The following is a 23,284-nucleotide window of genomic DNA, read 5'->3' on the forward strand; positions in this document are numbered from 1 at the left end:
AAAGATGAAAGTAGTGGGGCTGGAGAGATGGCTTAGTGGTTAAGCACTTGCCTGTGAAGCCTAATGACCCTGGTTCAAGGCTTGATTCCCCAGGACCCATGTTAGCCAGATGCACAAGTGGGCGCACGTGTCTGGAATTCATTTTCAGTGGCTGGAGGCCATGGCACGCCCATAATCCTTCTCTCCCTCTCCCTCCTTTCCTCCCCCCTTTCCTTCCCCCCACACCTATTTCTCTGTCACTCTCAAATAAACTTTAAAAAAAGAAAAAAAAAAATAGGCCCTTGTCTTTCTCCATGCCCAAGAATCAAATCCAACTGGATCAGGGAGGGACCTTAATATCAGACCTAAAACTCTGAAATTGCTAGAGGAAAAGGAGATAGGGGAAACACTTCCAACATATTGGCATAGGTAATGACTTTCTGCATATAACCCTAGTTGCTCAGCAAATAAAACCACTAATCAACCACTGGGATCTCATGAAATTACAAAGCTTTTGTACAGCAAAGAACAACCTACAGAATGGGAGAAAATCTTTGCCAGTTACACATCTGACAGAGGGTTAATATACAGAATATACAAAGAACTCAAAAAGCAACAATAAGAAATCAAACAATAATCAAAAAATGGGCTATGGAACTAAATAGAGAGTTCTCATAGGAAGAAATACAAATGGCATATAAATATCTAAAAAAGTGTTCTACATCCTTAGCCATCAGGGAAATGCAAATTAAAACGAAGCTGGACATGGTGGTGCATGCCTTTAATCCCAGCACTTGGGAGGCAGAGGTAGGAGGATCGCTGTGAGTTCAAGGTCACCCTGAGACTAGAGTTAATTCCAGGTCAGCCTGGACCACAGTGAGACCCTACCTCAAAAAAAAAAAAAAAGAAAAAAACTACCTTGAGATTCCATCTCCCATCAGAATGGCTACCATCAAGAAAAAAAATGACAAATGTTGGCAAGGATGTGGTAAAAAGGGGACCCTTCTGCACTGTTGTGGGAATGTAATTTGGTACAACCATTGTGGAGGTTCTTGAGCCAGCTAAAAATAGATTTGCCATATGATCCAGCTATAGCACTCTGAGGCAATATGTCCTAATGAGACTTCTCACTACCCTAGAGATACTTGCACAACCATGTTTATTGCTGCTCTATTCACAATAGCTAGGAAATGGAACCAGCCTAGATGTCCATTCACAGATGAATGGATAATAAAGACATGGGACATCTACACAATGGAATTCTATTCAGTGGTAAAGAAAAATGAAATTTGCAGGGAAATGGATGGATCGGGAAAGGATTATACTAAGTGAGGTAACCCAGACCCAGAAAGCCAGACGTTGCATGTTCTCTTATATATGGATCCTAGCTACAAATGTATAGACTTGTGTGGGATCTGGAACCAAAACTCAGTAGCAGAGACCCATAAGCTAGAAAAAAGCTATAAGAGAGGGAGAAGAGGGAAGGTCATAAGAGGATGGTATTGTATATATGTAAATAGAACAGATTACAGGGAGGGGAAAGGCCTAAGTGAGGTCAGGGGAAGAAACTATAAAAGAAGGGCGGGGGCGAAGGTCAATCAAAATTCAAGATACTCTGAAGAAGATGTAAGAAAATCAACTTTTTAAAATAATGGCACATCCAGAAGCCATAGGTTGTTACTAGAACATTTTCAGTGCCTGGGATGGGATACCTTCCAGTGAGTCGTTGGCCAGGGAGGTCCCTGTTGCCTCCTAAACATTACAGGCTGTTGCCAAGGCCCTTGGTTCCCCATGAGAAAGATGGTAAGACCCAATTACCAAAGACTTCGCATGCCTGAGTGGCAAAGTCACTGAGAAACCAAGCTGGTGCTAAGCAGAAAATCATCTCCCTATAGCCTAGCCAACTGAAAGCTGGTAAAAGCTGCACTGCATGCAGCCTTTTGGGAAACAAATCATCAGCGGTGGAAACTGGACACTGGAAGCCTCAAATTTGGCCAAATAAGCCAAACTGAATGAATGCAAAAGTGGCATGTCTGTTCTGGGAGAAACCAACTGCTCTCTAATTGGACTGAAGGCCCGCTCTATGGGAGGGAATACATGCCTGGTACTGAAAACCTAATCAAAAACCTATGGCAAGCCAGGCATGGTGGTGCATGCCTTTAACCCCAGCACTTGGGAGGCAGAGGTAGGAGGACCTCTATGAGTTTGAGGCCACCCTGAGACTAGATGGCGAGTTCCAGGTCAGCCTGAAGCTAGAGTGAAACCCTACCTCAGAAAACCAAAAAAAAAAAAAAAAAAAAAAGCCAATGGCAGGGGAGGTCATGAGCCTTAGGGGCATAAAGCCTGCTCTTGTCTGGATAAATGCATATATTATCACCAAATTGCCCTGAAAGCACTACATTAGTGTTCATGCTCATATATTAATGCTACTCTCGCTTCTGGTTAGAGAAGCTTCTATTTTCAGATGCCAATGACCACTGGGATGACCCAAAAGGCAACATAGTGCTGAGAAGAAGGGACAGAGGAGTGTCCAGCACTGAAACATCTCTATCATACCCACCAAGGCTCAGGGTCCATTGTGGAAGAGGTGGCAGAAAGAATGTAAGAGCCAAAGGAAGGGTACCACTCCTTACATACAACTGTCTGGACAGAGATTAGCCTCAATATCCAAGACCTCGCAGTGCCTAGCAATACCCACACAACACCCTCATAATAGGAGAAAAAGATGATATCAAATTAAGAGAAATTAATGGAGAGAGGGCCGGGATATGACAGAGCAGAATTATTAGGGAGAAAGTGGGGAGGGGGGAGGGAAATACCATGGTTTGTTTGTAAGTAGAGAAGTTATCAATAAAATTATATGTGGGTGTGTATATATATATATATACACACAGACATACATACACACACATATACATATACATATATATTTTTTTATTTATTTATTTTTTTTTAACTGAACCAAGTGGGGGGTGGTGGCTGGCATACGCATTAATCCCAGCATTTGGGAGGCAAAGGTAGGAGGATCACCTTGAGTTTGAGGCCTCTCTGAGAATTCCACGTCAGCTTGGGCTAGACTTACCTCAAACAAAAATAAAAAGATGCTTGGAAGGGCTGGGGAGATAGCTCAGTCAGCAAATTGTTTGCCCTGCCAACTTAAGGACCTGAGTTAAGATCGCTAATAAATGGGCACAGGAGCGTCCCTAAGGCTGGCCAGACAGCCTGTCTAGCATAATAGTTCCATGTTCAGCTAGAGAACCTGTGGACCATACACATACGAACGTAAACACACGCAAAAAAAAAGAAAAATAAACCACCAAAAATAGAACCCTAAATCACATTTTTGCAGAGAGCTGAACACGTGCCTTCACAGCCCCACTAAGCTCAGTGATTTCTCTGACATCACTAGGTCGCGCGCGCCTGACCTCTAGCCAGGGAACCCAGAAGTCCTGTGGAGCGCCTCCCAGGAGCATTTAGTTGCAGCTCATTGGTTCTTGTACCTGTCAGTCACACGCTACCAGGTTTCACTGGCTGGAGGCATGAGGGGCGTGGCCTGGCGGTCGACTTGACATGGCCGACTCTGGTGGCTGGCGGGTGAGCATAGTGGGAACGCGGGATGTGGTGGGGACTGGGGTGACAGGATGAACCAGACCTTCCGCGAGGCACACCGTCTCTCCCCGCAGCCACCGCGGCCCTGCGAGGCCTACCACGCCGAGTGGAAGCTCTGCCGCAGCGCCGGGCACTTCCTGCACCACTACTACGTTCACGGTGAGCCGCCGGCCTGCGAGCAATGGCTTCGCGACTTGGACAGCTGCCGCGACTGGGAGGAGCGCCGCAGCGCCCAGGCCCAGGTGCGCCGGGCATCCCCGTGCTTCCCTCCTTTCTAAAAATAATCCGAACTGTGCTCTCAACCGGACTTAAGATGCCTTTAAGGACAAGGAGAGAGACAGAAAGAGAGTAGCCTGGAGAGAGGAAGAACAGCAGTCCAGCATTAGGGTTGTCAGCAGGCAGGTGGAGGATGCGATATCGATGGTCCCCAGTGACCAAGAGCCAATCTTCACAGCCTGGGGACATGATCAGGGAAAGGAAGGCTCGGGTGCCCGGAGGGGATGGCCATGGAGAATCTAGCCTAAAAGTGTGCAAGGACCATTATTTGACTTAGCTCAGTCTTCCTGTTAAGAATGTGGAGACTATATTGTAGAGGACAAAGACCACTAAGAAGGTTGTTGGGAGACTTTCTGGGGAGATGTGAAGAAACTTGTACTGCAGATAGAAAACCGACGACAGACCAAAGAAAGGATTCCATCCTTGCCTAGCTTGTCGAACCAACTAGTTCTTCGGTGTTATGACCAGCAGTAGGAATAAGGAGGCACTTATGGGGGCATGGATGGTCCAGGGATGCAGCTCATGAAAGCTCTGTGCACAATTTACAGATAGCTGTGTGGAGAATTTAATCTTTCCAGTAATAGCTCACTGCTATCATAACCTTGGGGAGGAGCCTGTGACTCTTGTGATTTTTTTAAGCTTTCTGAGTCTCCTAAGTTGAGAGAGAGAGAGATAATGGGCACACCAGTACCTCTTGCCACTGCAAACGAATTCGAGGCATATGCCACTTTGTCCATCTGCATACTGGGGGAGTGAATCCCAGATCGGCAGGTTTTGCAAGCATACATCTTCAACCTCTGAGCCATCCCCTAACCTGCTTCCTGAGTCTTCTGAGCTTCTCTTATTCCAAGAGGGAATGTTTTTTATGAGAGAAAATAGTTATGTGGTTCCCACCATACATTCAGCATAGTTAAGCTGTTGGGCACTCCTGAATACAGGAGTGATGAGAATGGGAAGCCCCTGGTCTAGAACCACACTCCAATATAGACTACTGACCCCTAGATTTCGTGGGAGGGGTGATGTGGAGAAGGGGACAGGAAACCTAAGGGTGCTGTGACTGGGAAGCAACAAGGAACAGGAGGGTAAGCATTAAACACATGTGCATATTCTGAAACAGACAAACCAATGTAAAAAACAAATGCTGAATAAAAGAAAACAGTGGGAGCTGGGGTGATGGCTCAGCTGTTAAAGATGCTTGCTTGGACTGCCTGCTGGCACAGGTTCAATTCCCAAGCCAGCCATATAAGCCAGATGAAAAAAGTGATGCAAGCCTCTGGTATTCATTTGCAGCAACAAGAAGCTCTGGACCACCCCCTCCCAAACACACTTATGCAAATCAAAGTAAAACACATTTAGAAAACACACACAAAAAGGTTTCTGTTAGAGTGATGTACACAGTAATTTTTCACGGGGGCTTCTGAGAAAAAATGGCCTAGATCTTCAAGTGCTAAATGGGACAATTAATTGTCAATAGAAATAGCTGAGCTGCAGAGCCAGATCCTACACTCCCATTTGTACCTCTGGTTAGAAAAGTGATGATGAATCCCAGCACTCAGGAGGCAGAGGTAGGAGGATTGCCATGAGTTCAAGGCCACCCTGAGACTACAGAGTTAATTCCAGGTCAACCTGGACCAGAGTGAGACCCTACCTCGAAACACCAAAAAAAAAAGGGGGGGGCAAAAAAAAAGTGATGAAGAGGAGGAGAAAGGGAGTACAGAAACGGTGTGAAAATGGTGGGGCTTGGGACTCCGCTGTAAAGCAGTAAGTGATCATAGTCTCATTTGCACAGCAATCCCTCTGCGACAGTGAGCGGACACGGGTCCAGGCTGCACGGAAACACACCCTGGTATGGGCCCTGAGGCAGAAGCCCCCTGCAGACTGGCACCTTCCTCTGCCACAGGAGAAGGACAAGTGATAAGTGACAAGCAAACCTGCTATTGTCCTGTGCAGCCTCCTTGTCTATTGCTTGTGCACAGCCCTATGGACTTTAGCCCAATGTAATGGGTCCCAGTGAGCTACTGCCTGACCTGGAACACAGAGCAGGGCATCTCCAGCTCTAACTGCCCTTCCTCACTTTCATCAGGGTATCCTGCTGCTGGGATACTCTGAAAGACAACTGTTTACAATTATAGGAAGCCAAGTATTGTGGCAAAAATCTGTGAGCAGCCATATCAGCCCATTCATCCATTCCACCTCTCCTGGGAACATTAAAGGTGGCAGTCTTGAGGTGCAAGACTCTAGGTAAACCCTTGAGTAGTAGCTTTGATCTTTGTGTTCGTGGAGGTTAGTCAGAATAAAGTGGCTAAACAGTTTTGCTCCTGTGAACAGCTCATCTTGTCTATGGGAACCGGCCACCATGTCACAGGTGTGGTGATTACCTTATATTGTCAGCTGCTGGCATTTAAGCATGGAGTTCATACTTGGATCAACTCCACTGCAACACAGGTAAAGCATGCTCAACAGACATTGCAGCTGGTCCCACACACACAGCAGCACCCTTCTCTGCAGACCCTCAGAGAAGCACCTGAGGTGTTTGGGTTTTTGTTTGTTAGTTTATTTTAACAACTTCCACGATTGTAAATATCCCATGGTAATGCCTTCCCTCCCCCAACTTTCCCCTTTTAAACTCCATTCTCCATCATATCCCCTCCTCCTCTCAATCAGTCTCTCTTTTATTTTGCTGTCATGATCTTTTCCTCCTATTATGAGTCTTGTGTAGGTAGTGTCAGGAACTGAGGTCATGAATATCCAGGCCATTTTGTGTCTGGAGGAGCATGTTGTATGGAGTTTGTCCCACTTAGCACCCTTCCTTTGGCTCTTACATTCTTTCCACCACCTCCTGAAGACGGGTTTTTAAGAAATGCACACAGAAGGGTTGGGAAGATGACTCAGTGGATAGACACGTGCTTGCATGATTTCCCAAAACCCACGTAAAGCCATATACAAGTGTATGAAGTTTGTTTATAGTAGCAAGAGACCCCTGGTGCACCCATACACACACACAAAATTAATAAATTTTCTTTTTAAAATGCACACAGCAAGCTGGACATAGTTGTCACGACTTTAATCTCAGAACTCAAACTAAAGTAGGAAGAGCATTGAGTTTAAGACCAGCCTGGACCTACAGAGTGAGTTCCACTCAGCCTGGGATACAGTAAAATCTGCCTCAAAAAAAAAAAGAAGAAAAGCTAGGTGTGGTGGGTCATGCCTTTAATCCCAGCACTTGGGAGTCAGAGGTAGGAGGATTGCTGTGAGGTTGAGGCCAGCCTGAAACTACATAGTGAATTCCAGGTCAACCTGGGCTAGAGTGAGACCGTACCTCAAAAACAAAGGAAACAAGACAATAGTGTAAAAAAAAAAAAAAAAGGCAATACATAGAATAGTAAGACTATTACAAATCATAAGTCTGAGGATGGATTAATGTAATATATACAGAACTCCTGAAACTCAATGAAAACATCCAAAATTGAAGGACTGTATTACTTTCTTGTTGCTATAACAAAATACTTGACAAGATGCAACATGATGTAGGAAAGGTTTGTTTTGATTACAGTTCTATATACAGATCATCACAGTGGGCAAAGCATGACAGCAAGACCATGTCCCACTCATTCTGCAGTGAAAAAGCAAGACAGCTGGCTGGAGGGACGGCTCAACAGATGAAGCACATGCCTGTAAGGCCGAAGGACCTGGGCTGGACTCCCCAGGACCCACGCGAAGCCAGAGGCACAAGGTGGCACATGCATCTGGAGTTTATTTGCAGTGGCTGGAGGCCTTGGTGCACCCATTCTTCCTATCTCTCTCTGCTTACAAATAAAAATATGTTACACACACACACACATACATATATCCCATGGTAATTTCCTCCCTTCCCCAAAATGTTTTATTTATTTATTTATTTTATTTATTTATTTATTTTTTGTTTTTTCAAGGAAGAGTTTCACTAGCTCAGGCTGACCTGGAATTCACTATGTAGTCTCAGGGTGGCCCTGAATTCACAGTGATCCTCCTACCTCTGCCTCCTGAGTGCTAGGATTAAAGGCATGTGCCACCATGCCTGGCTAAAACTATGCTTTGTAAAAAGAAGTTCAGAGTAATGATTGCTGTTACTCAACTCACTTTTTCCTTTTTATTTTTTATTTTTAATTACTATTTGAAAAAGAGGAGAGAATGGATGAATCAGGGCCTCTCACGGTTGCAACAAACTCCAAATGCATATGTCACTTTGTGCATCTGGCTTTACATGGGTGTTGGGAAATCAAACCCAAGCTGTCAGGCTTTGCAAACAAGTGCCTTTTAACCACTGAGCAATCTCTTCAGCCCCTTTCTTCTTTCATCCACTTCCTTCTTTTTACTTAGTCTGGGAACCCAGCCCATGGAACGGTGCTACCCACAGTTAGGGTGGGTCTTTCCATCTCAACCGAATCTATAAACTCCCTCACAGACATGCCAAGGGATGATTTATCTCCTAGGTGATTTTAATATTATCAATTTGAAAAAAAATATATGATGCTTTTTTTGTTTGTTTGCTTGTTTTTCCAGGTAGGGTTTTGCTCTAGCCCAGACTGACCTGGAATTCACTATATAGTCTCAGGCTGGCCTCGAACTCACACCAATTCTCCTACCTCTGCCTCCCAAGTGCTGGGATTAAAGGCATGTGCCACCACACCCAGCCCAATTTGACAATATTAACCATCACATTTCTTTGAAGATACACAAATGGTGAATAAGTACATGAAAAATGCACAATACCAGTAATTAAGTAATGCTTATCAAGCAGGGCATGATGGCTCACACCTGTAATCCCAGCACTTGAGAGGCTGAGGCAGTCAGAGCTATAAATTCAAGGCCAACCTAAGCTTCATGAGATCCTGTCTCAAAACACAAAAATGCTTAAACTGCAGTGAGACTCTACTTCATACCAATTAGGAAAGGCTGCTACCAGAAGAAAGTAGGCTGGGAATATAGCTCAGTTGGTAGAGTGCTTGTCTAATATGACTGGGGCCATGTATTTAAACCCTAGCACCACATAAAACGTAAGTTGTGGGCTGGAGAGATCACTTAGCAGTTAAGGCGTTTGCCTGCAAAGCCAAAGGACCTTGGTTCAATTCCCCAGGAACATGTAAGCCAGATACACAACTGGCGCATGCGTCTGGAGTTCATTTATAGTGGCTGGAGGCCCTGGTGTGCCCATTCTCTCTCTGCCTCTTTCTCTCTCTCAAATAAACAAATAAAGTAAAATAAAATAATTTTAAATGTAAATTGTGGGGCTGGATAGATAGCTTAGTGGTTAAGATATTTGCCTGCAAAGCCAAAGTCCCTAGGTTCAATTTCCCAAGACCCCTGTAAGCAAATGCACAAGGTGGTGCATGCATCTGGAGTTCATTTGCAGCAGCTGGAGGGCCTGGCTCACCCATTCTCTACCTGTCTCTCCGTGCTTCTTTCTCTCAAATAAAAATATTATTTATTTATTTGAGAGGATAGAGAGACATGGGTGCATCAGGGCTTCCAGCCACTACAAACTAACACCAGACGCATGCACTACCTTATGTACCTGGCTTACACGGGTCCTCTGGGTAATCAAACCGAGGTTCTTTGACTTTGCAGGCAAGCACCTTAACTGCTAAGCCATCTCTCCAGCCCATAATAAAGTAAGTTGTGGAGCTTGGGAGATGGCTAAATGGTTAAAGGCCATTTATTTGCAAAGTCTTCTATCCCAGGTTCAATTCCCCAGTCATCCATGTAAAGCTGGATGGCATTTGTTTGCAGTGGCAAGAGACCCTGGCATGCCCATACACATACAAATAAAACGAAAATTTAATTTTTTTTTTACGGCAGGGTCTCACTCTAGCCCAGGCTAACTTGGAACTCACTCTGCAGTCCCAAATTGGCCTCAAACTTGCAGTGATCCTCCTACATATGCCTCCTGAGTGCTGGGATTAAAGGTATGTGCCACCACACTGGGCTCAAATAAATTTTTAAACATCACAAATTTTGTAGATATAATCATAGTAACTTGGGAGATGAAGGCAGGATGATCAGACATCCTTGGTGACATAGTGACTTCAAGGGCAGCCTGGGCATTAGAGAATGGGTGCACCAGGGCCTCCTGCCAATGCAAATGAACTCTAAGCATGCACCACTTGGCAGATTTGGCTCGTTGCGGGTACTGGGGAATTGAACCAGGGTGTCAGGCTATGCAAACAAATTCCTTTAACTGCTCTGCCACTTCTCCAGCCCAGGATATTTTCCCTATTATCCTAATGCAGAGTAGCTGGCATACTCAATGGTGGTAATATCTTACACAATTACAGCTGAAGTAACCGTGGTTTCTGAGACCTGTTCACATTTCTTTCTGTGCTAGACTTTGCATTTTTCATATCCTTTTTATCTGCTAGATGTATCAGTCCATCATTTCTAAATTCAACTTTGCTCAAGTTCTCAGGACACAGAAGGTAGCCAGTAGACTACGGGGACTTTGAAAGTTGGACTGAATGCATTTTGCATCATGAGATGGCCATGAGTCTATTGGAGTCAGGGGTGGAATGGGGTGGTTTGAATGTAAAATGTCCCCACAGCATTTTGTGGTTGTGATTAAGTCTCAAGCCTGGACCCCAGCTGGTGGGCCTTTGGGAAGTGGAGCCTTGTTGGGGGAGCTGTAGTTGCGAATGGGTCTTAGGATTTTATATTCCAGTCCCACTTTGCTAGTGCTAGCTTCCTAGCTCACGCATGCTGCTTACTCTTGGTTGATGTGACATCTTACTATGCTTTCCCCACCATTATGAAACCTCCCCTCTAAACTTTAAGCGAAAATAACCCCTTTTCTTCTGTAAGCTGCTTCAAGTCAGGTGTTTTGTCCCAACAATGAATGAGAAGATAATTGCTATAGTGTTTACACTCCACCACTGGAATCTTCTTTTAACCCATATGTCTCCATGAGGAGTCATTGATGTCTTTGTTACTGTCTTTAACAGTGTAGCAGACACCTTCAGGTTTGCTGGATCAATTTCTAAACAAGGCACAGTTATGGATAAGGGATTTATTGAAGTTTACAGATCCAGGGGAAGTTCCATAATGACAGAAGAAGCTGGCCCTGCTTTCACAAGTCCAAGCAGAGAGAGAGAAGCCACACAAAGGGCACACTTCAGGAACTCCAGGTGGAACTACACACTTTGTGTATCGTTAGACTGGAATTTCAAACCCACCACCATACCTTAGGGCTGGACCCTAAGATTCACCCAGTGACACTCCCTCCAGCCAGGTGGCTGCAGATGCAAACTACAAACTAATAAAACACTGAATATACTGGGGGGCATTTATTCAAACAACCACAGCCAGCATCTGGTGGCAGGGGTGTGAGGGCAGCTTGTACCCCCATCCATTCTCAGGTGAACTCACTTTGACTTTAACATAAATACTTTTGGGTTATTTGGTATTTGTCAGAACATTTTATTTCTGAAAAGCAGACATCATCACTGGTTGTTCTGACTCCTGGGGCCAGCATGTTACAAGGAAATCTGCCTTGAGTTCTATCTCTTCAATTCTACTTGCGTGTATACCTTGGTGATGTCATTGTACCTGCCTTCAGGGGGCTGGTAGTTATATATGGGTGGTGTGTAATATGGCCCTTCTTTCTCAAAGGGGAACAGGCTGTAATCCCGCTTGATGGCCTCAGTGTATAGCTCTGGGGACTCGAGTTTCAGTTCCTGGAGAGCTTCCTGCTGGGCTTCCACCATGGTCCTGATGGTGTCCCTCTCCATCTCATGCTCTTGTTGCTTATAAAGTGACCACTTCTTCAGAAGCAGAGCTCTCCGCTCACTCTCCTCCAAAGAGAGTTCCACTTGAGACCGCTGTCTGTGAACACACAAGCCCAAAGGTGTAAGGCTGGGAAATACTGACCTTGCTGCAAGGGAGCCTGGATGACTGCCCATGTCTCAACTGTCCACTGCCAGGCAATTCTAGGCACAATAAGGACTTAGGAAAGAAAAGTAAAAGTTGAGGCAAATTAAGAATGGCATGTTGGGCTGGAGAGATGGCTTAGCGGTTAAACACTTGCCTGTGAAGCCTAAGGACCCCGGTTCGAGGCTCAATTCTCCAGGATCCACATTAGCCAGATGCACAAGGGGGTGCACGCGTCTGGAGTTCGTCTGCAGTGGCTGGAGGCCCTGGCGTGCCATTCTCTCTCTCTCTATCTGCCTCTTTCTCTCTCTGTCGCTCTCAAATAAATAAATAAAAACGAACAACAACAACAACAAAAGAATGGCATGTTGATTGAGTGTGAATTCCAGACCAGCCAGGGCTAGTGAGACCCTATCTCAAAAACCAAACCAAAACAAAAAAGAATGGCATTTTGAACATGACAGCCGATGCCAAGGGTTATTTGCTTTCTATTGTGGTGCTACATTCTCTGACCCAGGCAGACTACTTGTGGTGAAAAGGGACACTAGAGAAAAGAGAAATGAACACAAAACTCCCAGAACAGCAAGAGCCTGTTTTAGCCCTAGAATACTTGATAAATACATAAATATTGACTGCTAGCAGGGTGTGGTGGTCCACGCCTTTAATCCCAACACTTGGAAAGCAGAGGCAGAAGGATCACTGAGTTGGAGGCCTCCCTGAGACTACATAGTGAATTCTATATCAGGCTGACCAGCTAGAGCAAGACCCTACCTTGAAAAACCAAAAGAAAAAGAAAAAGAAAAAAAGGCCAGGCATGGTGGTGCACACCCTTAATTCTAGAATTTGGGAAGCAAAAGTAGGAGGACTGCCATGAGTTTGCGGCCAGCCTGAGACTACACAGTGAATTCCAGGTCAGCCTTGGCTAGAGTGAGACCCCCCACCTCAAAAGAAAAAACAAAAAAACTGCTTTTCCCCACTTTCTGCTTTATGAACTGTGCACATATTTTCATGAAAGCAAGAGTTGCTAATCCTGTACACAACGCAACTGTAATACAAACTATGACCATTCCCCTCAAGGTTGATGGTTTTCTCCTGTGAGGATAAGGCAAGAACTACAAAACCAAGATGATTTCTCATGCATATAAGCAACATGAATCATGAAGTAAATCTGATCCAAACTCACCTCAAGCCATTTCATAGCATCAGCCAAGAAAGCTTTCTCCAATTCCCAAAAGTTACCATCAAGATAAAAAGGTGGGCTACGGGGAGTAGATTAATTTAAATAAGTTAAAGACACTTATTTGCAAAGCCTGCTGGTCCAGGTTCAATTCCTTAGGACTCACATAAAGCAAAAAGTGATGCATGCCTCTGGAGTTAGTAGTGGCCAGAGACCCTGGCACATACACACAGGTGTATGCAAATAAAGAACTCAGGGACCCAAATCAAGCCAACCTTACTGACTTGTTCCCATGACAGACATAAACTTAAGCTACAACTGCCTGGGACTGAAGCAACTCCTTTTCTCCAACGACGTTAAGCCAAGATGAGAACCTTTACCTTGATTTATCTAGTAACCTCAAAGGAGTGATAAAATCCTCAATGGGAATTAGCTCTTGGCTAGCTTTTTCCAGTTTCCGGATCCTCTTTTTCAAACGGTCCTTTGCTGCTTGATCTTTTTTGGGATCTACCTTCTTCTTCTTTCTCAGAGGTTCTGCTCTAATGGATAAAAAAAAGAAACATTAAATGTTTTCCACTTCAATGTCATGACAGACACGCTAGGTGAAGTGCCCCACACTTGAACTTAAAACTCTTCTGGGGAGAATTACACATGGTTCTGATGCCATAAGCTTGGTGACAAAGAAATCACTTCTTCCTCAGTGTCCTGGTGAAAGCTGTATAGGTTCTGCAAACTCCAAAGAGAAGTACAAAAGCAGAGAAGTGTTGGGTACAAACTAAGGGGAAGTGTGTGAATCTTTCTTTTCTTTCTCTCTCTCTCTCTCTTTTTTTTTTTTTTTTGGAGACAGGCTCTCATGTAGCCCAGGCTTGCCTGAAACTCATTATGTGGCTGAGGATGTCCTTCAACTACTTTCCTCCTGTCTTTGCTTCCTGAGTACTGAGACTACAGGTGCTCACTACCATGCCTGGTTTATGAAGTGCTGGGTATCAAACCCACAGTATAGGTAAAGTGCCTCGAATGTCTTTACTTACTTGCTAGCATTTCTTAGCAAATTTCCCCATCCCAAACTTTGGCAAAAGTCTGGTTTACTTTTAGGAATCTACCTCTTAGGTTATAATTTGCCATTAAGAATAACCAAATCTCAGGCTGGAGAGATGGCTTAGCGGTTAAAACACTTGCCTTCAAAGCCTAAGGATTCATGTTTAACTCTCCAGATCCCACGTAAGCCAGACACACAGTGACATAAGCACACAATATCACATATGTGCACAAGGGGGTGTATTGCCTGGAGTTTGATTGCAGTAGCTGGAGGCCCTGATCTCTCACTCTTGCATTAACAACAACAACCAAAAAAGTCAGTCTGTTGGGCTTGCCTCAAAACAAAACAAAACAAAAAAAGAATAAACAAATGTTGAGCCAAGCATGACGACACACACCTGTAGGAAGATTGCCATGAGTTCAAGGCCACCCTGAGACTACACAGTGAATTCCAGGTAAGCCTGGACTAGAGGAAGAGCCTACCTCGAAAAAAAAAGAAGAACCAAATTTGGAGCTGAAGAGATGACTTAGTAGTTAAGGTACTTGCCTGTGAAGCCTCAGGACTCAGGTTCGAACCCACATAAACCAGATATGCAGAAATGCATGCAATTGGAGTTTTGTTTGCAGTGGCTAGAGAACCTGGTGCCCATTCTTTCTCTTCCTCTCATAAATAAATAAAAATTACATATATATATGTAATATATATATTACATGTATGTATGTGTATATACACACACACACACACACACACACACACGTGAATAACCAAATTTCAAGGCTGAGGAGATGGGTTGCTGATTAAAGGCACTTGTTTGAAAAGCCTGCCAGCCCAGGTTCAATTCCCCAGCCACCAATGGATGGAAACCCAGATGAATATTCCTTTGCAATAGCAAGAGACCCTGGTATCTACACACACACACACACACACACACACACACACAGAGAGAGAGAGAGAGAGAGACAGAGAGAGATAGATATGGGGGGGACGACAGAGAGAGAAATAAATATATAAAATTTCATCTTAAAATCAACAAATTGGGACTGGAGATATGGATCAGGAATTAAAGGGCTTGCCTCCAGAACCTAATGACCAGAATTCGATTCCCCAGTACCCACAGAAGTCAGATGCACAAAGTGGTGCATGTATCTGGAGTTCCTCTGCAGTGGCTAAAGGTCCTGGCATGCCCAGACACAGACAGGCACATACACACATACACTCACTCTCTTTCTCTCTCTGCTTGCAAATAACTAAATAAGATAAGAACAACAAATCTTTTAGCATTAGAATTGGCTGATTCAAATCTCTAGAATATGTAGAGTTCCTGGTGGAAATAATCGTTGAACCTTCCCAATTCAGCAGGAAAGAAGAAAGCACATGGAGATAGGGAAATTAAGCATTGAGCTGTGCCCTTTAAAAAAACACAAACTGGAAGAGTCTGGGGGTGGTGATGGCTCAGTTGGTAAAGTTCCTACCATGCAAGCATGAGGACCTGAGTTTGAATCCCCAGCAACCAGGTAAAAGCCAGGTGCAGCAGTGTGTGTGCCTGTGGGAAAGTCAAGAGAGGAAGCTCTCTGAAGCTTGCAGGTTAGCTACTCTAGCTGAACAGGTGAGCTCTGGGTCAGTGAGAGATCTATTCTTGAAAACTAAGGAGGAGAGCAATACCTGACATAGATCTCTGACATCCCCACACATGGATATGAACACATAAGACACATACCACATATGTGCAACAACACACAAGACTATCCTCAAAACGAACTGGTACTTAAAATAACTCTAAACAGCAAAATAAAGAGCATGTTGAAAGGACAGAATCATCTGCCTAAATTTAACTGTGAGAAACTTTGTAGTCTGTGAATTCTGCTAAGCAAAAGTTGGGCAGTCTTTTGCATCGCTCTGGTCTTATACATGACTGTTGCTTACATCCCAAGAGGTCAAAACCACTGTTTTACCTCATGGGGATGAGTTCCCAGAAGGACAACAATGAAGCTCGCTGGTGGGTGTGTCTGGTCTGTGCTCTGCAAGTTCCAGGAAGCCTGAAGGAAAGAAGGATATGTATAATATCTAATTCTCCCCCACTTCACACATACACAAGTACAGTGCTCACTAACCTGGAGCATTTGTAAGTAGTATTACTTATTGCCATGCGTGGTGGCGCACACCTTTAATCCCAGCACTTGGGAGGCAGAAGTAGGATTGCCGTGAGTTCAAGGCCAGCCTGGCACTACAGTGTGAGTTCCAGGTCAGCCTGGGCTAGAGCGAGACCCTGTCTTGAAAAACAAACAAAAAAAGTAGTATTTATTTATTTATTGTTTTTTCGAGGTAGGGTTACGCTGTAGCCCAGGCTGACCTGGAATTCACTATGTCGTCTCAGGGTGGCCTCGAACTCACGGCAATCCTTCTACCTCTGCCTCCCGAGTGCTGGGACTAAAGGCGTGCGCCACCACGCCCGGCTCCGTATTTATTTATTTTTGATACGAGTCTCATTCTGAAGCACAGGCTGGCCTGGAATTCCTAGTGATACCCCTGTCTCAGCATCCCACGTGCTGGCATTACAAGTGTCACCCATCATACCCTGCACATGTGTATTAGATGACAGCAAGTACAAGGTAGAGATTCCTGAAAACTTCCCGTTCAGGGGCTGGGGAGATGGCTCAGTCACTAAGTGCTTGCCTTGTAGGAATGAGGGCCTAAATTCGGATCCCCAGCATCCACATAGGGTTGCTTTTGCTAGGCAAGTGGCCCATGCCCCGTAATTCCCAGCGTCCAGAGACAGGAGTCTCCCTGGGGCTTACTGGCCAGGTAGCCAAACAAATCTGTGAGTTCCACGACCCTGTGTTAAAAATAAGGTGGAAAGCCGGGCGTGGTGGCTCACGCCTTTAATCCCAGCCCTGCGGAGGCAGAGGTAGGAGGATCGTCGTGTGTTTTCAAGGGCACCCTGAGACGACATAGTGAATTCCAGGTCATCTGGGGCACTCCACCTCGGGCACCCGTACTCACCCGCTGGGAGGACACAGAAGGCGCGCGACACACAGCAGCGCGGCCGCAGCCATGGTTCTCCCTGCCTCTCGGCTGCCCGCAGGTTCACCCTTTGGGCACCCGACGTCTAGCTGACGCACTCGCCCCGCACTCCCGCGTTCGGCTCAGGAGAGGCTGGGCCTCGCCAGGCCCCGCCCCTCACGCAGCCCCGCCCCGGCTCGCGCACGCGCACGTGCGCGCGGTTAGCCGCTGGCCTGCCTCAGCGCGCGCGCTGCTGAGTCCTCCTCCCTTCCGCCTCCTGCCCGAGCGGCGAGCTTCGCCCGCTGCGGTCCTCCTTTCCTCTGCCCAAGTCTGACTCGCGTCCCTGCGAGTGACTGGCTGTTTCTGTGCTCCTGTGGGTCCAAGCATTCACACCTATGAAAAACCCTAACCCCGATCTTCCAGTAAACGCGTCCGCCTCCAACCACCACGAGGCTGGCTCGTTTCCTGTGTTCGTTCTGTCCCGGCGCCGCGGGGCTGGCAACTCGCGAGATGCCCAATAGCGCTTGTCGACGAATGATGGAAAACCTACTTCGGTCGGACTTCCCAGCCGGGCTTTCTGTTCCGCCCGGCTGCAACTCGAGGCTCTGGTAGCCCGACGCCGCCGGGACAGGACCCCCCCCCCAACACCCCCCCGCACGCCCTCACCCAAGCCGGGTCAATTTACGTTGCCTCCGCCTGCCAGAGCGCCAGGGCGGCCCCGTCCGCGTGGAGAGCGGTTTCCCGCCGGGGCGATTTGGCAGGTGCGCGCCGTGACTTCCGGCGTTGCCCGGGAGCCGCAGGAGGAGGAGCGGCGCAGGGGATGCGGCTGTGGTGGCGGCTGCGGCGGCCGAGCGCTAGAGGCAGCTGTGGCGGCGGCGGCGGCTGGGGCCGCGGGCCAGCGATGGCACAGAAACGCTGAGGGCGAGGGGTGGGCGGCGGCGGCCGGAGGGTGGGAGGCAACGGTGGCTCCATGGCCCGGGCACGCTGAGGGACGCGGCTCTCGTCTCAGCCCGGCTGCGGCCGAACAATGAAGCTCCTGAAGCCAACCTGGGTCAACCACAATGGTGAGTGCGCGCGGGGTTCGCGGGACGCAGTCCGGCGTGGGGTCGGGGGTCCGGGGTCGGGTTGCTGCAGTGCGCAGGCCCAGCCTGCCTCGCCCCACACGTCCAGCCCCGGGTGCTGGAGCTTGCAGAGCCGGCGGGAGCGCACTTTGTCCTTGACGCCCGGAATGCCGGTGAGCTCGGGCACGTGCTTCGGTTCGTCTGCAGCGAAGTTCTCCTTCGCTCCATGCATTCCCGAGCTGCCAACCCTACTCCGTGAAGGAGCCTGGGCCTGGCTTCCTGGGAGCGGACCCGAGGGCTGACCAGGTCCTGCCACCGGTCTGCACCTCCCTAGCTGTGCTCATATGGTCCTGAGTGTGAACCTGAGACGGCATCTCCCCCCGACCCCCGTGGCCTTTCAGTGGCCCAGTGGAGATTTAGAATCCGCACGAAGGACTGTGCTCCCTGTCTGAGGCCTAAAGCTGGTGACAGTGCCCCCACTCGGGCAACTGAGGTCCTGGAATGGGAAGGCCCCCAGCACCGGACCCGAGCAGGAACTACCTTTAATGATGAGCTCAGGCATAACTTTGACCAAGTTTGGGGCAGTTAAGGCACAGGTGTGTTCTAGGAATCAAGTGTCCTTAGCTATGTGGTAGGGACTTCGAAGAATGTCTGGGGAAAGGACTCATCAACCCCGGCTGAGACTTGATTAGTACAGTTTTGCCCAAGAACTATTGCAAGAGTTGAACCTTGCTACCCAGAGAGAGAAAGAGTGAGAGAGCCTGCTGATAGTATTGAAGTTCCAGAGAGTATCCTAAGGAGGTACCTCCAGGCAGAGGTTCGCTTCCATGCCTCTGCTGACAGGCAGAGGGTCTCCCTGATGCTCCTTTCCCTCGTTTCTACTATGTAGTGCAGTTAGAGAGGGGCCACTGTTTTCTTGCAGGATTGCCTAACTTTTTGACATTGCCACATGAAGTTGTCATTTACAGAGCTAACACACAAGAACTATGTGGTCAAGTTACAAAAAAAAAAAAAAAGGCCGCATACATAATGTTTTAAGTAAGTTTATGGTTTTGTTTAGGACTTCAGGACTGCATTCATAGCTATCCTGGGTCAGATAGGCCCACAGATAGGACTGAAAGTAGATGTAGTTGCTCTGCCTCCCAAATGCTGGAATTAAAGACATGAACCACCATGCCCAGCGACTTTGAACTTAATCCAAGATGCTCTCTACTCCTGTAATCAAACTAAACTCAGTATCTGTCATACATATTTTGGGTCACAAGTGCTCTCTTTTTTTAAGTGGTAGGGTTTCACTCTAGCTCAAGCTAGCCTGAAATTCACTATGTAGTCTCAGGGAGGCCTTGAACTCTTGGTGATCCTCCTACCTCTGCCTCTCAAGTGCTGGCATTAAAGGTGTGAGCCACCATGCCCAGCCCCTTCCATCAGGGCCCAGGTAAAGTCACCTTTTCCTTTTGAAACCACTCCTGTGCTCATGTGCTGGGTTCCTGTCTCTGTTTTGCTTTATGGCAACGATGTGACTGAATTTTCTACAGTCCCAGGGCAAAGACTCACTCTTTTTATTCCCTGTTAAACTTAGCAATGCCTTGCATACAATGAGAGTATGATAAATAAAGCTAAGAAAACTAAGGTCCCCATAGTTTATAGAGATGCAGCCAGGTTTACTGTACATAAAATCTAAAGCCTTGAACTTTAGCTTCACTTACATTGATCTCCTAGACCATTTCCTGTTATATAGGGTAAACACCTTTCTCTACAGAAGTGGGCGTATATTAATTCTAAATTAGTGCTTGAGATCAAAAAAGGAAACATTTTGTGTGAATTAGCTTATTCTGAAAGTGAATGTATGAAAAAGAAATTTTATTTTAAAATGCTTTGCCTAAATCCATTTCTGTGTATAGCTGAATCTCTCTTCTACCTTTTGCTATATAATTCCTTCCTTTTTTTTTTTTTGTTTTTGTTTTTGTTTTTGTTTTTCAAAGTAGGGTCTCACTCTAGTCCAGGCTGACCTGGAATTCCTGATGTAGTCTCAGGCTGGCCTCGAACTCAGGAGATCCTCCTACCTCTGCCTCCCAAGTACTGGGATTAAAGATGTGTGCCACAGTGCCTAGTAATTGCTTCCTTTTGAAAAGCCCCTTTTGCAGGACAGAAGTTTTATGTTGTGAGGGTGGTGGAGATGGCTTAGCAGTTGAAGGTCCTTGCTTACAAAGCCTCCCTGCCTGGGTTCAATTCCCCAGCCACCCATATAAAACAAGGCATTCATTTGCAGTGGCAAGAGACTCTGGCATGCCCCTATACACACAGATTTTTTTAAAGAACTTTTTTGTCATGTAAGTATAAGCTCTTCAAGGTGCTCAGGCAATTATGTAGGAACTAAAGGATGAGAGTCTGCAACCAGGTCAACAGCCGGCAGAACAAGGAGAGTGGTGGGTTCAGAACCTGGAGTTTCCCCTCAGGTCTGGAATAGAGCTGAATAATATCTGCTCTATGAACTTCATAGTATGATTATGAAGTTCATTTCAGCCTGTTCCCAGACTGGAAAGTGCTTTAGAAATCTAAGAGATAATAATAAAAGATATTAATGGTAGTGATGACATTCCACTTAAAGCACATGTTAGACTGCTGATTCTGGTGGTGCCAGTTGGAGTCTGAGCCAACTGGTGATGGTGGGGAGGTGATAAGCAGGCAGGTTCACACCCGCTCACCCCACTGCTATTCTTTTTTTTTTTTTTTAAGATACTGAGACTGGCATTTGCTAGTGGCACACCAGGGCCTCTAGCTGCTGCAAACAAACCCCAGATGCATGCACCATTTTGTGCATCTGGCTATACGTGGGTACTGGGGAATTTATCGTACATCTTTAGGCTTTGTAGGCAAGCATCTTAACAGCTGAGCCATCTTTCCAGCCCTTGTTTGTTTGGATTTTTTTGCGGGGGTGGTTTTTCAAGGTAGGGTATCGCTCTAGCCCAGGCTGACCTGAAACCTGGAATTCACTATGTAGTCTCAGGGTGGCCTCAAACTCATGCACTCCCTCCTACTTCTGCCTCCCAAGTGCTGGGATTAAAGCCATGCGCCACCACACTCAGCTTTGTTTGGATTTTTGAGGCAGTATCTTACCCTCGTCCGGGCTGACCTGGAATTTAGTTTGTAGAGCAGACTGGTTTTGAACGCTTGGCAGTCTCCCTACCTCAGTCTTCTGAGTTCTGCAATTATAGGCATGGACCACCACCTTGACCACCAATAGATAATGATGAGTGCTGGCTATTGAAAGGTGATAAAAGGTGCCTGCTGGATAAGTGACCAACAGTGTTTGCAACCCTTGACTGATAAGAGTTGGTTTGCTTCAGATCTTCTTGTTTGTCCTAGCTATCTCTTCAAACAGACTTTCTTGTGGAATCTGCTAAGGGTTCCAGTGATGAGGGAAGCACTCTGCCCAATCCTCTACCATTTATGTTCATTTATATAAACTTTTTCTACTCACAACCTTCACAACCCCTCTGAGCCTAAGAAAATTTTTGTGACCTTGGGTGTATAGTTGTATAAAATAGGCATATAGGAACTAGGGAGATGCCAGAGGTTAAAGGCACTTGCTTGCAAAGTTCAATCCCATGTTCAATCCCCTAGCACACATGTAAAGCCAGACAAAGTGGTGTTTATGTCTGGAGTTCATTTGTAGCAGCAAGAGACTCTGGTGGGTGCACTTACAAACATGCACACACACGCAAATAAATATTTAAAAATTAGGCATTCAAGTCAAACATTTACTGAGAATAGGTGATATATATATTTTGTTTGTTTTGTTTTTTGAGGTAGGGTCTCACTCTAGCCCAGGCTGACCTAGAATTCACTATGGAGTCTCAGGGTGGCCTTGAACTCACGGGATCCTCCTACCTCTGCCACCATGGTGTGCCACCATGCCCGGCTTTAAATTTATATTTAAAAAAGTCATTGGTCTGGTTCCTGCTTTGATGAGACTCCCAGCTTGGTGGTTTTGTGCCTGCCTGTGGACACCCACCCTCCTCCTCAGCCCCTTGGGAGGAACCAGCGGGCCTGGTCCTCCCCCAGCACTACCTGCCGGGAGAGAAGCCCGGCAGTTTTTGGGGTAAGAATTAGGCTTTTTTTTTTTTTTTTTTTTTTTTTTGAGGTAGGGTCTTACTGTAGCCCATTCTGACCTGGAATTCACTCTGTAGTCTCAGGGTGGCTTGAACTCACAGCGATCCTCCTACCTCTTCCTCCTGAGTGCTAGGATTAAAGGCATGTGCTACCATACCCAGCTAAGAATTAGGCCTTATTGAAGGCCATATGCAGTATATGTCAAGAAATAGGCACCCAATAAATACATCTTAAATGTAAAAAAAAAAAAAGGCATTGGGCTGAAGTGATGGCTTAGCAGTGAAAGGTACTTGCTTGCAAAGCCTAACATCCTGGGTTTAATTCCTCAGTACCCACATAATGCTAGACACACAAAGTGGCACATGCATATGGAGTTCATTTGCAGCAAGAATTTTTTTTAAATAGATTTTTTTTTTAATTTGCGGGCAGAGACAAAAAGAGACAGAAAGAATGAGCACGCCAGGGCCTCTAACCACTGCAAACAAACTCCAGATACATATGCCATCTTGTGCATCTGGCTTGTACTGGGGAATTGAACCTGAGTCCTTTGGCTTTGCCAGCAAGTGCCTTAAGCACTAACCTATCTTTCCAGCCCCACTTTTTTTTTTAGTCTCAGGGTAGCCTCAAACTCACAACGATTCTACCTCTGCCTCCCAAGTGCTGGGGTTAAAGACATGAGCCACCACACCCAACTTCAGTTTCTTTTTTTTTTAATTATTTTTATTTGCCAGGAATGGTGGCACACGCCTGTAGTCCCAGCACTCAGAAGGCAGAGGTAGGAGGATCACCGTGAGTTCAAGGCCACCCTGAGAGTACATAGTGAATTCCAGGTCAGCCTAAGCTAGAGTGAGACCCTACCTCGAAAAACAAAACAAAACAAAAAAATTATTTCTTTATTTGAAAGAAGCAGAGAAGGAGGGAGAGACTGGGTAGGGGTAAGTGAGCATGGGCACACTAGGGCCCATTGCCTCTGTAAACAAATCCAGGCACATGTGCCACTTTGTGCATCTGTCTTTTATGTGGGTACTGGGGAATGGAATCCATGCTCTGAGGCTTTTTAAGCAAATGCCTTTAACCACTGAACCAATTTCCCAGTCCTCATTAAACAATCTTTTTAAAATGTATTTATTT

The 23,284-nt window shown here is 46.2% G+C and overlaps 3 protein-coding genes and 1 non-coding gene across 6 annotated transcripts in view; 3 read left to right on the top strand and 1 right to left on the bottom strand.

Moving 5' to 3' along the window:
• Nucleotides 1-3,543: 3,543 nt before the first annotated feature.
• On the top strand, nucleotides 3,544-6,510 carry C13H22orf39 (chromosome 13 C22orf39 homolog). 3 transcript variants are annotated; one of them, XM_012951742.2, is made up of 3 exons: nucleotides 3,544-3,573; nucleotides 3,663-3,830; nucleotides 5,654-6,176. In XM_012951742.2, the coding sequence occupies exons 1-3, from the start codon at nucleotides 3,550-3,552 to the stop codon at nucleotides 5,777-5,779; spliced, it is 318 nt and encodes a 105-aa protein (XP_012807196.2). In that variant the 5' UTR covers nucleotides 3,544-3,549; the 3' UTR covers nucleotides 5,780-6,176. The 3 variants fall into 3 exon arrangements, 2 of the variants coding, with proteins under 2 accessions (XP_012807196.2, XP_044987942.1); XR_006633150.1 differs by adding an exon at nucleotides 6,193-6,510 and having other exon boundaries at nucleotides 3,545-3,830; nucleotides 5,654-6,105; XM_045132007.1 differs by having other exon boundaries at nucleotides 3,545-3,830.
• A 4,787-nt stretch (nucleotides 6,511-11,297) lies between these two features.
• Nucleotides 11,298-17,127, bottom strand: Mrpl40 (mitochondrial ribosomal protein L40). Its single transcript, XM_004670770.2, has 4 exons — nucleotides 16,980-17,127; nucleotides 15,932-16,015; nucleotides 13,321-13,479; nucleotides 11,298-11,718 (listed from the first exon to the last, which is right to left on the bottom strand). Exons 1-4 carry the CDS (start codon nucleotides 17,030-17,032, stop codon nucleotides 11,394-11,396), a joined length of 621 nt encoding a protein of 206 aa, XP_004670827.1. The 5' UTR covers nucleotides 17,033-17,127; the 3' UTR covers nucleotides 11,298-11,393.
• A 794-nt stretch (nucleotides 17,128-17,921) lies between these two features.
• LOC101600196 (protein HIRA) overlaps nucleotides 17,922-23,284 on the top strand; it is an 80,984-nt gene continuing 75,621 nt past the window's right edge. Inside the window, exon 1 of the mRNA XM_004670771.2 lies at nucleotides 17,922-18,043. Within this exon, the coding sequence (XP_004670828.1) occupies nucleotides 18,007-18,043 (37 nt within the window). The 5' untranslated portion in view covers nucleotides 17,922-18,006. The remainder of the gene's footprint in view (nucleotides 18,044-23,284) is intronic.
• On the top strand, nucleotides 20,625-20,694 carry LOC123454364. Its single transcript, XR_006633331.1, has one exon. It is a non-coding gene; the product is annotated as a small nucleolar RNA SNORD104 (small nucleolar RNA).

This window comes from Jaculus jaculus, chromosome 13 (genome assembly GCF_020740685.1).
Source record: "Jaculus jaculus isolate mJacJac1 chromosome 13, mJacJac1.mat.Y.cur, whole genome shotgun sequence".
Classification (NCBI taxonomy): domain Eukaryota; kingdom Metazoa; phylum Chordata; class Mammalia; order Rodentia; family Dipodidae; genus Jaculus; species Jaculus jaculus.